At 30.0% G+C, this 13,686-nt stretch overlaps 2 protein-coding genes across 2 annotated transcripts in view; both read left to right on the forward strand.

The window, feature by feature from the left end:
- The window catches only part of LOC106686068 (UDP-glycosyltransferase UGT5-like), a 6,531-nt gene extending 2,715 nt beyond the window's left edge, over positions 1 to 3,816 (forward strand). Inside the window, exons 3-6 of the mRNA XM_067050204.1 lie at positions 841 to 1,063; positions 2,310 to 2,529; positions 3,488 to 3,619; positions 3,726 to 3,816. Coding sequence (XP_066906305.1) covers positions 841 to 1,063; positions 2,310 to 2,529; positions 3,488 to 3,619; positions 3,726 to 3,816 — 666 coding nt within the window. The remainder of the gene's footprint in view (positions 1 to 840; positions 1,064 to 2,309; positions 2,530 to 3,487; positions 3,620 to 3,725) is intronic.
- A 5,111-nt stretch (positions 3,817 to 8,927) lies between these two features.
- The window catches only part of mTerf3 (mitochondrial transcription termination factor 3), a gene marked incomplete in the record, with an annotated part of 7,755 nt that continues 2,996 nt past the window's right edge, over positions 8,928 to 13,686 (forward strand). The window contains 2 exon segments of the mRNA XM_067050200.1: positions 8,928 to 9,455; positions 11,525 to 11,707. Coding sequence (XP_066906301.1) covers positions 9,043 to 9,455; positions 11,525 to 11,707 — 596 coding nt within the window.

Below are 13,686 nucleotides of genomic sequence, written 5' to 3' on the forward strand. Positions count from 1 at the left end.
ACAATTAATTCCCCTTTATAACTGTAAATTGTTCATTATGTACTGAATCACACACCCCACTTGCTTATTCAATATTAGTTTATGTTTACTTAGGTACTTTATGATTACTTAGAATAGTTTATCAAATTTTTCATGATCTATTGTATTCCGCTGTGTAGAGGACTATATTAGTTGCCTTTGTGTAATAAACCAATAATAAAGGATGTTATAATTCTCAGAAAAAGGTAAAATGACCTCAAAAGTTTAGTTAATGGCCAAAGTAAACTTTTGATGTAATTTTACTCATTATATGAATTATTAAGTCTTTTGCTTTCATTGATTTTCTGAGAGAATTTGATAATATAAATATGAAGTTCTAAAGTTAACGAATTAAATTATAGATGATTGACCAAATGTGAATTTGAAGAAGATGGTTATGTTATCATTCCTTTGTTTTAATTTTTATTTTTTAAAGAAGATGGTAAGGGCCGTGGTCAAGAAAAAGAAAAATAGTTACAACTATTTATTGATTGCTGACGTTTCTACCCACAATGTACATAGGTCTTTACCAGGGCTAAAATAAAAAGATGCAAAGAAGGTAAAGCCAATGTGAGAGTAAAAGAGTGATATTCAGTAAAAAAGACATAAATGTGAAGGTATATAAACTATCAAAATATAAATAAAATAGTAAGGATAAAGATAAATAAACAAAAATTGTTGACTAATATAATAATGAGTACTGGACTGATACAACAGAAATATTGGTAATCATTAAATAGGTGAAGACTATTTTAGTTCTTCTAAACCGTAACCCTGATGATGAACTAATTCAAATTTTATGTATTTATTTTATTTTTATAGGATTTGAAGGATATTTTGGATAACGCAAATAACGGAGCAGTGTTTTTAAGTTTTGGTTCATTGTTTCGAGGTAAAGCTTTGGAATCTAGAGTACTCTCAGTACTTTTCGAAACTTTTTCACAATTGAACCTCGTATTGCTAATGAGATGGCACACTGAGGATATACCAAACAAGCCAAAGAATGTTATAATAAAAACATGGATGCCACAACCCAGTATATTAGGTATGATTATTTTCAGACTAAGCTATCTTAAGATTTAAAGCATGATTGTATAAGATAATGTAAATGGTGGTTCAGGGTTAAGAGACCTTACTGTAATATAAATCAAGGATCTAAAAACAAGAAAAAAAATATCCTATGAAGGTATGTCCATTAATACCTTGTGTAGGAGATACTCACATTGAAAGATTTTTGTGGTTATAAATTATTCAGGTTATAAACATAAACATTTATATTAAATGTTCAAAGTGATTAACTAGAGCACTAAGACAGGTTCTGTATTTTTCTTCCACAGCAGCAGTGACCAAATGTCACTGGATATGTATTATCATGCTCTTCTGTTCTGACTAACTGAATTTTTCTGTTTGGGGTGACATTATAATATAATTCTATGGAAGTCTGTTGTAGAAAATAAATTTTATTATTTGATTTGTAAATAGAACAGTAGATGGCGACACTGCTTCGGACATGGGACTGCTTGGCTTTCCTTTGTTCTGAGCTCAGTTGATTGTTGGCGTCTGTTCAGAAACATAGTCTTAGTGGCTTTCTTTATAAAACCCTCCCTAAATACACAACAAAGTCTGTTCAATGACTTTATTCCTTGTAAAGGATAATTGAAACAATAACTCATATCCAATGTAGTTCGGACACTGCTGCTGTTGAAGAGAGATGCTGAGCCAGTTTGTGTTTACATTTCATTAAGAAACCAGTTGGAACTTACATTAATTTATTCATTACAACCTAAATGATTCATAACCTGAAAATCTTTAGATGTGAATATCCCCTAAAAAAAAGCTTTAACGACATACCTTCATAGGAAATTTTTTATAGGCTATTAATTATTAATAGGCTGGTTTAAACTGAAATAACTATGACACTAAAAAGGATAGAGCCACTTCAACTCTTCATAATATCGGGATATAGAAGTGCCTCAAGGGATCCCGAAGACGAATCTTACTAAGCAATTTAGTAAACATTTTAGAAATGGACATTAGTAAACTTGTAGTACTGAGCATTAGTAGACGTTTTAGAAGCTTAGAAATGGACATGGCCAGTCGCTATTCAGTACCATTTCATCTTCATAGTAATTGTTTTGAGACAGAGTGAGCAATAAGTCAGTGACTAATTTATTAATGTATAATCATAAATAAATAATCCATTTCTTTAGGCCTAGATGTTTATAAAACATCTTTTTTGTCTTTTCCTCTTAATATAAATAATAATATACTCTTCTGTTTGATTGTTACAGCTCATCCAAATCTTAAGTTGTTTATAACACATGCTGGCCTTCATGGTATTACGGAAGGAGCTTACTTTGGAGTACCTCTCATATGTATGCCATTGTTTTCTGATCAAGAATATGACTCGAGATTTGTCGAAAAAGCTGGTTTTGGAACTGTTCTTCTCCTTGAAGATTTCAACAAAGAAAACCTTCTAGCTAATATTAATGAAGTATTAAAAAATCCTAAGTGAGTTTTTTTTTTCCAATTTAATAGGAATTTATAACTTTTTAAAATAAATATTTATAACACAAAATACATGGTTAGTAATAGAAATGGCAATTATTTCAGTGATAAAAATACAATAGAAAATCATTTTGAATATAAAGAAAAAATTAACAATTTGAGATCTATAAATAAAACAAAAAAAATTCAAGAGGAAATAAAGGCATAGTTAGAGGAGGTTAATTCTGATAATTTCTCACTTCACTCAATTCACACTCAATATTAAAAACCTGAAATTTACTACTAACATTTCTGGAAATTTGAATCAACTAGAGAATTCAGGAGGCTGCACATTGCCAAATTTCTGAACACGCACTTTGTAAATTTAATTAAATTTATAAAATCACAATTCTTGAATTATGATCAGTAGTCTCTAAAAAGTTAATTAACACTGAACTGCCTACTTAGTATTTTGCTAGCTTTCTCAAGTCATCTTGATTGCTCTCTTCACCTTGGACCACAGCTGACAAGAGACCACGTCATGGTCACTTTGAATTTACTTGGTAAAATAACTACCAGGAACGTAAAGGCCAGCAAGAGGCAAAAGAAATGTGTTATCTTCATATCATAACCTATTTTAAATAGAGTGAGAAGGTTGAGGTTTATTTTGAGTAATTTTTTGCAATAATAAAAGTTTAATAGTTCAATAAGTCAGCAATATTTTTAATATTCACTTTATTTATAATATTGCTGTAGAGTTCTAGGACATTTTATTTTCCCACTACAATATTTGTTTTTCAGAGTAAATTAAAGGAAAAATTTCGGGATGGTAGTAAAAGTCATAATTTCGCAGGTCATTTTCTGACATACTTTACTTTAACCAACATCTATAGAAATATTTTAAAATACAATATTAAATTTAATCTAGTTTTAAAATATAGTACTTCCAAAAATGATTCATGTATAATTTGTTTAATTGCAGGTATAGAAACATAGCAATGGAAAGATCTAAAATTATTAAAGATAAACCACAGTCTGCTCTTGAATCAGCTGTTTATTGGGTCGAGTACATTATTAGGCATAAAGGAGCAGATCACTTAAAACCAGGGAGACTGCAATTATCACTATATGAGATTTTAGGATTAGATATTATTATTTTTGTCCTGTTTCTGTTTATAATTTTAATTTTAGTCATTTGTAAAACTATTTCTTTCTTAAAGGGATATAAATGTAAAACTTCAAACAAAAGTAAAAAAGAATGATCTTGTATTAAGAATTGTGGTGTATAAAGCAGGACACTTTGAGCCGTAAGATCACTTGACGCACCTTTAATTCTCTCTGCTCTATAAAAACAAAGAAGTTATAATTTTTTTTTCCTATTGATTAATGCAATTTAGTTTTTAGAAAGCTGAATGGACTTATTTCAAATCCTGGCTGAGCGAAAGCAGTTTTTTCTTAATAAAAAATTAAAGAAAGAAAGTTGTGGAGGGAAATATAATGGGTAAGGCCCAAGACTACTAACTCCAAGGACCTGAGCCCGAATCCGGCTGGGCAGAAAATTGTTTTCTGTTACACTGTAGCCGTGAGCCAATTTCTGTGGGTTTTTGGAGCCTTCCTGGGGTTCACCCAGCCTCTTAAATTAGGTAAAAATCTGGAGGTCGAGCGTGACTCTGACTAAATCACCTCCTTGAACAACCGTTGGTCTAGTACTAGTACTTCCTTACAAAGTACTGAGCTCCTGACCCTTCATGGGTTGTAGCGGTACAGATTAAATTTTTTTTTTACAGTACAACCAACCCTAAAAAAATATCATATAACATCTTAGACAATATTGTCAATTAAGCATAGCACAAGGTATATCATACACCTTTACCATTGCCTGTTACCTATGCCTGGGTTTATCAATCTTGAGTGGAACATAGTTGTTTATTTGAATTTGCATATCACATGTTTAGAGTCATAGTGGCTAAGTCCAAAATTTAGTATTAGGAGATAACAATGTTTCAAAATTCGACAAAACTATAAACTAAATCAAATTTTAACTTCTCTTTTACTTTTTCCCATCACTTTAAAGCTTGCTTACTATATGTTCAACTGAAATTGATAAGCACTGCTCCCACCCTAAAGCAATTAATTGTCTTCTCTTTTATCATGGTTATTGTTGCATTTTACAGGCAGGATTTTGAAATTAACTCTTTTACATGTAAAAGATTAGTTATTCTAGTGTCACCTGATTATCTTAACTTGAATATTGATTTTTTTGAAATTTCTTCAACTGACTGGATATATATCCTCAAATATATTTCAGGAAATGTAACTGAATAATTTGATTTTCTGTTTGTTTCTATCTAAACTAGCCTTCTTACTTCAATTCTTTATTTTATTAAATTTACATCATTAAATTAATCCTGCTGATATTATGGATGGTCTGCTGGTCTTTCCATCCCTTTAGGAGCCAAAATAGTCACAAAGTGTTGTTACACTTATAGTTTTGAAAAAATGGCCAAACTTTCTCTTTTTATTTCTAAATTATGGTAAATTTGCATGCCTTCAAAGCCTTTCCTTGTTTGTATAAGTAATTTTTGTTCAATTGCTAATAGAAATTTTGTAATTTATTTAAAAAAACTGTAAGAAAAACATACTTTGATAATTAATTCAGTGCATGAGGAACAATGCAATTGCAACATTGTTGAAGAGTAATTAACTATGAAAATTTGAATGATATACAGATATTTAGTGACAATTATTAATTTTGGTTACATCTTATTTAAATAAATGACAAAGTTTCTATTGAAATTAAACAAAAATTACCTGTACAAACAATGGATGGTATTAAAGGCATGTAAAGTAACCGTAACAAAGGAAAGAAAATTCGACCATTTTTTGAAACTTTAAATGTTAAATTATAAATTAACTATTTTTAGAATTGTCTTGTAAAGATGGACGGACCATCCAAAATGTTGGTAGGATTAGTTTAATGTTTGATGTAAAATTAATAAAATAAAGAATTTAAGTAATAAGGCTTGGTAATTCCACAGATAGAAAAACAAAAACAACAGAAAATTACATAATTACCTTCGAATAATAAACCACTAAATGAATAGTTGTGGCTCAAGTGTATGTATACATGTGTGTGTGTATTTATGTTTGTAAATAAGAAGCCATGTGTAAGATATTATTGATTGTAATAAATGTAAATGATAATAATTTATTGTTAAATGCAAAAATATGACTAATAAACTTTTATTTTTATTTCAAGCTCACGTGTATTATTTGTAGTAAACATATCATTTGTTAATTATTATAAGACAGAGTATTATTTGTATATATTGTATACATAACACTGTATAGGTAGTTAAGAATATACAAGGCTGTCTTCATTGTCAAAGTAGTTAGTGTATGAGGCTATTAATTACATGGGAGAAAGGACTGATAATTTAATTCATCTGGCAGTTTCTCTGGGTGACTTTGGCTTGTAAAATTTTCCATAATTTTAAAATCGTTGAATCAAATTACATCATGAGAAGCATGGAAATTTTTACAGAAAAATGTAGCATGTGTACTGATAGAAGAAATATTTGAGGTTTATAATATTTATTTCAGTCTTGAGACTATTGTCCCAATAATAATGAATTATTATTGTTATGAATGTTTAATTGTTTGTTAGCTCATGTTTGAGTGTTAGTTGAGTAGGCCTGGCTCAGTGATCTACAAATTTCTTCCATCAATGAACATTGATATTGTGGACATAGTTGTATTGAATTAGAGGATTCTGACTTCAATTGAAGCAGCAGAAATGATAGAGGGTATCGGAAGGAGTGATCCAGAGAAGTTAGTGTGTAGAATGTACTGACCCACAATAGTGTACTATTTCCTTCTTTCTCCTGAGGAGGCAAACCCTAGAGGCAGATTACTTTGATTTGTCAAGTTTTTAGATAGTAACGCTATCGAGATATGCTGCTTCACCGGTTAAAGGAATTACATGTATAAAATTAAAGTATTTACATTTGTCAATATACGAAGTTTTTCTGATGATTATAGTTCATGTCTTGGCTGCTACGCCTATCATGTGGGCCTGTAACGGTTCTGGTGGCTCCAAGCAGTTATAGTATAGAACAGCAGATGGTAGCTGTGTTGCTACAAATTCATATTTTCGGGTTGCTTATTGGCTCTAAATTTGAATTATTTTATTTTTACCCTGATAATTGTCGTTATTATTTAATCCGCTACAATAGGAATGCAATATCTCTAGTTGAGTATTATTTTAACCTATCACGGATTAGTAAAAGAATGGTTTACATCTGTAAATTTCTTCGACTCTGGCAATAATTGACAAATTTATAAATTTATTGAATATATAAATTATGGGTTAGTTGGATAAATAGTTTTCTAACGAAGATTTCAACAGAAATGTTATGTACCAATTTATTCCTGTTTCCATAAGGTCAGAAGAATTGTGCCCTTCGCTAACGTCACTACTTGTTTTTTATTTCAAGTCGTTATTTCAATATTCTCATTCTTTCCTTTCCTTAAATCCAGAAGTTTTGAGGACAGGTTCACCTCATTCTTTTCACTCTCTAGCCAGGAGACTGATTCCCTTAAACGTTGTAGTATTTACTGATGCTCTTTTGTTTACCTTCTTTCAGTCCAAGTTTTAACTATCCTAGCTCTATCTCTTTACTAGGGGTATTCATGATCTTTAGTTTAACATGTTAAATAGAAAAACTGATGTTAAATGGAGAAATAATTCCTTATTTTCCCATGTTAAAACGATATGACATACAACATGGTCGAGAGTCTGTTACTTGGCCTGTTAAATGGAGAATGACGTCACGCAAAAGACCAACTGAGCTCGTCACCATTTTCTTTTGTTTCTTGTGTGGTTACTTCCTCATAGTTTTTGTTTTGATTGTTATGGATGTTTTTAAAACTAATAAAGCAATGGATGATAATAATAATAATAATGTAATGATAGTTGACAATTAGCTCATCTTGATTCTCTTCCTCACCAATTAGAAGATCAACAAGGCATTCAGTGGACAAACTTTCAAAGAGCTTCTATTTTAGGGATAAATTGACATTAATGAACCCCCCTAGTAGGGGTATTCGTGATGTTGTGTTTAATGTAAAATGTTATAAATATAGCATTGTGAGCAGCCCTATTTAAAGTCATGTTAAATGCATAAGAGCTCCTAGCAGATTTTCTAAGCAACTCGTTTCATAACCTTTCTTTCCAAAACTCTTTGTTATAGTTTACTTCTAAGTTTATATTAAAGTAATTTATTACAACATGCCTAAAGTGGAAGTTGTTTGAAAGTTTCTCCTTGTTGATCTTCTAATTGGTGAGGAAGAGAATAAATATGAGCTAATTATCAACTGTCATTGCATTATTATTATTATTATTATTATCATCATCGATTGCTTTATTAGTTTTAAAAACATCCATAACAATACTAACACAATCAAAACACAAACTATGAGCAAGTAACCACACACGAAACAAAACAAAATGGTGACGAGCTCATTTGGTCTGTTGCGTGACGTCATTTAACAGGCCAAGTAACAGACTCTTTACCATGTATTATCTGTCATATCGTTATAACATGGTAAAATAAGGAATTATTTCTTCATTTAACATCAGTTTTTCTATTTAACACGCTTTAACATGTGAAACTAAAGATCATGAATACCCCTATTATTATAAAAGAATGGAAAATGGTCCGGGTGCGGTAAAAAAAAACTCAAATAGTAAATAATTATACTATTTTTATTGAGTCAACGTTTCGCCCCACGTTGCAGGGCTTCGTCAGGCCTAAAGAAGATACAAACACTTAACATAGTTACAAAAAAGAAAAAACATAAGTGGAAAGTAAAAGGGGTATACAATGAAAAGTAAAATATAATAAGAAAAATTATAGGTTGTCATTTACTATTTACAACCTTTAGTTTTTCTTATTATATTTTACTTTTCATTGTATACGCCTGTTATTTACTTCTTTTTTGTAACTATGTCAAGTGTTTGTATCTTTTTTAGCCCTGACGAAGCCGTGCAACGTGGAGCAAAACGTTGGCTCAATAAAAATAGTATAATTATTTACTATTTGAGTTTTTTTTTACCGCACCCGGACCATTTTCCATTCATCTATACACACGGTCAATCAATAATCTTCCATTATTATAAAACGATTTAACACGTAGTATCAACGAGCCCTTCTGTGATATCTTATCAACGATCCTCGATAAAAAAAACTCATTTACTTAATTATTACTTCCACTCTATCACTTTAATTGTATATATTGTGATAAATTTGATAATTTATTCTTATGGAGGTGGGAAAAAAAATAAGCGATATAAATTATCGGAATTCAACTGTACGAATTTTATCGATACTGTTTCCGATGAGATCTCGCTGTCCTTAACAGGGAAACCTTAAATGAGAACCAGCACTAAGGTTCTTTTTGAGGTTATTTACAGGTTTTTTAAAAAATAAGGATTTTTATCATTCTGTATAACAGGGGTTGTGATGCACATGGAAAATGATTCTTCATACTTTTACAAGATTAATCTGTGCCAAAAATATTATCGGTTGTCCCTCTCAGAATAAATTAGTATTTAAATGTTTATCAACCTCTTTTAGCTCAAAATCATTAGTGTTACCAGAAAATGAACCAAGCTCAGACCCCATACCCTCTTCTCAGCAACTACCAGATCTATTAAAACAAAATGAAACTCATCCCCCAGCTTTGAGAGAAGAAGTTTTAAATAAATACTTAAAGCCAAAACGCAATTATGTGCCGCTGTTCAACTTAGCTGCATATGTCAACAAAAACAGCACCCTACAAGAATTTGTCAAACTTGGTGTCAACTTGCATATTATTGAACTTAAAAAAGGAGCACAAGAGATTATTCTCAAGTTGGACTTTGAAAGAGATGTTAAGAAATACCTCTTGTGAGTATTAAATAAACATATTTTGATAAAATTTTCAATATGAAGAAAATCTACATTTAAAAATTTAAATATGTTATGTAGAATATTGACTGTATATGAATTCGAAGATGGCCAGAGCTGCGGTCAAGGAGAATGAAAATAATTTTTAACTATTTATTGATTACTGATGTTTTGACCCTAATGTAGGTCTACTTTAGGGTTAAAATAAAAAGATACAAAGTAGGTAAAACCAATGTAAGAGTAAAAGAAAGGCTTTAACAAACAATCAATATCTTAATTAAAATAGAAGTTAAAGCTTTATTATATTTCTTTCCAGGAATCCATTTATACTCTTTATCCACTTCTTTATTCTTTATAACATCTGAACAACGTTTCGTGTTCCTCTGCCCAATATCAACTTATTATTATTAATTTGTGGACATATGTCATTTTAAATTGAAAATCATTTTTATATATTCCTAAATAAATATACTGTTACGGTTAATTGCTGGGGGAAACAAGTCCGGCATTTGGGCCAACTGGTCCTTTTTGCCAACCCCTGACGGCTACCTGAGTTGCTGCAGCGTACTAACCAAGGTGGGAGTGTCAAGATTCATTCTTCGGGACCGCCGAAAAATGAATGTTAACTACCCCAAGTGGGAATCAAACTCACAATATTCCGAACCGAGCGCATTGGGATCTGCACCCCAATCTGCATGGCTGTCACATCCCCAAATGAATATAACTCCTAATGTTTTATTTTTCATTATTGCTGTTTTCAAGCAATGTTTATTCACTTACATATCCAAATTTCAGTACCCTGCAATATAAAAAAATTCTTTGGAACTTGAAAATTACAAATAATTATTTCTTAGGAAGTTTTTTTATACCTCTACTTTTACATCTGTTTTATTTAGTGTCCCTCTTTTACTCTTACATTGACTCCACTATCTTTGTATCTTTTTATATTAGCCCTGATGTAGATCTACATTGTGGTTAGAAACATAAGCAATTAATAAATGGTTAACTATTTTTTTTTTCTTAACCGCTGCCCAGTCCATCTCCTTTAAAAAATAATTAAACAATGAAATTGTAAAAAAAAAAAATTGGAAGTTTTTTTCTTCTTTCCATTTGGTATTATGTGAAAATAATATTTTCGTTTTTTGTTTTTAGCAATTTATGTATGTTTTAGAATTTTTTTTTTTCCATATCATCAGGATTCATCTTATTTATATTGTTTTTCATATATCCATGTAATAGTATTGCTACTTTCTAGTGACACATCTGAAAAATTTTATTTTTTATTTTGTGTTCAAAGTATTTCATAGGTAATCATTGATTGTACCATAGACTGGAGTTAATTTGTAATAACTCTAATAGCTTTAGAAAAGTTTGTAGGATGACTTCAGTAAAGAAAGTATCCGCAGTCTATCAGTCTATGGTACTATCTTTGAAATACCTCTAATTCTAAATAAACATCAAAACTTTTTTTTTGTCACTGTCCAAGCAAAGAAGTGATATATTTACTTCATCATTAAAATTTGTAGTGTTCCAAGGAAAAACTTTAATCAAGCATACTGATCTTTCACCACACAATGCTTATGAATTTATCATTGGTGTTATGATTGTTGTAAAATAAGCAAATTCAAGAAATTGTGCATTTTCATATTTTTCTATTTGCTATTTTTGAAACAAAAATAAAATGTTTTCAACACATTTATTTATTCCATTTTCGGACATTTCAGGAATACTATGTTCCCCTTCCTCAACACTATACAATTCACTGTTGGTTTCTAAAACAATAAATTTACAAATTGTTTGTTGTTAGTTTCAGATAATAATTTTACGTATTATGTATTACTTTTGATGGAAAATTTCTTAATTATTTTTCTACTTTTTATATCAAATCATTCGTTAAATACGATGTAATGTATTTATAAGTGTACTTATTTATGTATATGGAAATAGATTTCCTTACCTAAAAATATTAATAAATAAATTTGTGCAGAACATTAAAATGTAAGACCAAATATCACTATTGGCCACTTTTTAATTAATTCTATTGACATTTTTCATCTTTATTTTATTAGATTCCTCCATGATGTTGGAGTTCCTGCTGATGAGTTAGGATCATTTATAACAAGAAATCCTTTTATTTTTAAAGAAGACCTGGAGGACTTACAAGTCCGTATAAATTACCTTGAATCTATGGCATTCACGCCTGAAAATATAACAAGAATATTGACAAAAAATCCTCGATGGCTATTGTATAAGTAAGCTATTGATTTTATAATTTATATTAGTTGCAACTATGTAAGTGACTGGTTGTTAATACTTTTAATTTAAACAGTTTTAGATTAACATTTAAATATTAATTTATTTTTACTTTAATTACCCTGTTATTTATGATGTGCTGAAAAAAATAACCACATTTAAAATATATTTGTATCTGTTACCCTTTATCCTTGGAGGGCTGTCAATCGCTCCTGATATTTGTTCCAGATTTTATAAATTTTTAAAACAGGGAGAATCAGTTATAATTGTTAATTTCTTGTATATCAGAACTTTTTGTTTTATTCACTATTTTTTTTTTTTTTTTTACTTATAGATAGATATTGTTTTATTTTCTAAATTCAATATTGTTAGCTGCTGAATTTTTTATTAATTTTTAAGTAAATTATTATAATGCCATAATTATTATAAGGGTTATTTCTGACATTCACAAAGAGAACTCAAGTTCTTTTAAAGATCTAATAATAGTTGACTGCGGATATTGTATGAGAAGAAGATTGGGTTACGGCTAGTGAAGAACACAAATAAGTTGTAACTTATTAGTGCCAACGTTTCAGCCAGAATTTCAGGCCTTCATCAGGGCTAAGAACCAAATACAAGATAAAAATAAGATAAGATAATAAATAAATAAAAAATACAGAATAACTAAAAAATAACAGATAATATAGATACATCTATTTACGTATCTAGTGCAGTTTATGTATATATTTTATCCATAGAACTAGTAGTAAGAAACCACTAAAAATGAGAAAAAAAAGTAGGTCCAACTGAAAATATTTTGCACAGCCGAAGAGTTTTGCTCCCACTTAGACAAATTTTATTGAGGCATAATTGAGAAAAATTTATGGCCCGGTTTGTGCTGATGGGATCTGGAGGATGAAAACAAATGCTGAACTGGCAGGTCTCTACAGGAACCCAGATATTGTAAGGGTGATCAAAGTGGGCAGGCCATGTATTAAGAATGACCCAGGATCAGATTCCTAGGATGATCCTGGACGAAAGGATATATGGGACAAGGATAGCAGGAAGACTCTAGCTTCGATGGATCGATGGAGTGGACATTATACAAACTGTGCATTTAATATTTTGCTTCTTAAAATTTAAAATGTATTTTAAAATATTTTACTTGAAATATTACACAGGTTTTGTATTGCAACATATATTTTTATGGGACATGTCATTGTAAAACAAAATTTTTATCATGATGTCAATAAGTCAGTAATTTGCACAAGAGCTCCCATAATAACATAAGCTATTAATTTCATTTGGTACTTACGCATTCTCTCATCGACTGTAGACAACTTTCTTATAAGAATTCTTCTAAAAATTATCTTCAAATACAATTTTAAATTTAAAATGTACAATACAAATTTAAAATGTTATATTAGAGTCATTTCACCTGAAATGAATATCACAAACATCTAATTCTAACCACTGAAAACTATTTTTATTTTTATGAGAAGAGGGTAGAGGGTGCGGTTAGAATATAACAAAAATAAGTTGAAATAACTTATTTAATAGTGTCAATGTATCATTTTTAAACATTTTCTAAAACCATTTGTCGTTACCCTCTTATCACTTTCCTCTTTTAATAATTTTTAAATATTTTCTACTTGTTACCTTCAGCCACTTGTAATTTATTCTCACCTTCCGGCTTCTCATCATCTTTATAAGGTACTTTTTTAACTGGGTCTTACCGCACCCGCCGCTGAGAGCTCACTTGGCTTTGCGATTTCTTACTAGCAGGTTAGCTCTTCACTTTATTCTCTTTTTTTCCTACCTTCCTTTTACCCCCTTCTCCTTCTCTATTCTTTTTTTAATTTTCCTTACCCACGTTATTACTTATATTCATCATATATTATTATTGTTATGTTTTATATTCACTTCTTTTGTCTAACAACTTTATATTTTTTTTATTTTTAATATTATGGTTATATATTTCATTTGTAACATATATTTT

This window comes from Halyomorpha halys, unplaced genomic scaffold, assembly GCF_000696795.3.
Source record: "Halyomorpha halys isolate HHAL.00 unplaced genomic scaffold, Hhal_1.1 Scaffold772.1, whole genome shotgun sequence".
In the NCBI taxonomy this organism is placed as follows: domain Eukaryota; kingdom Metazoa; phylum Arthropoda; class Insecta; order Hemiptera; family Pentatomidae; genus Halyomorpha; species Halyomorpha halys.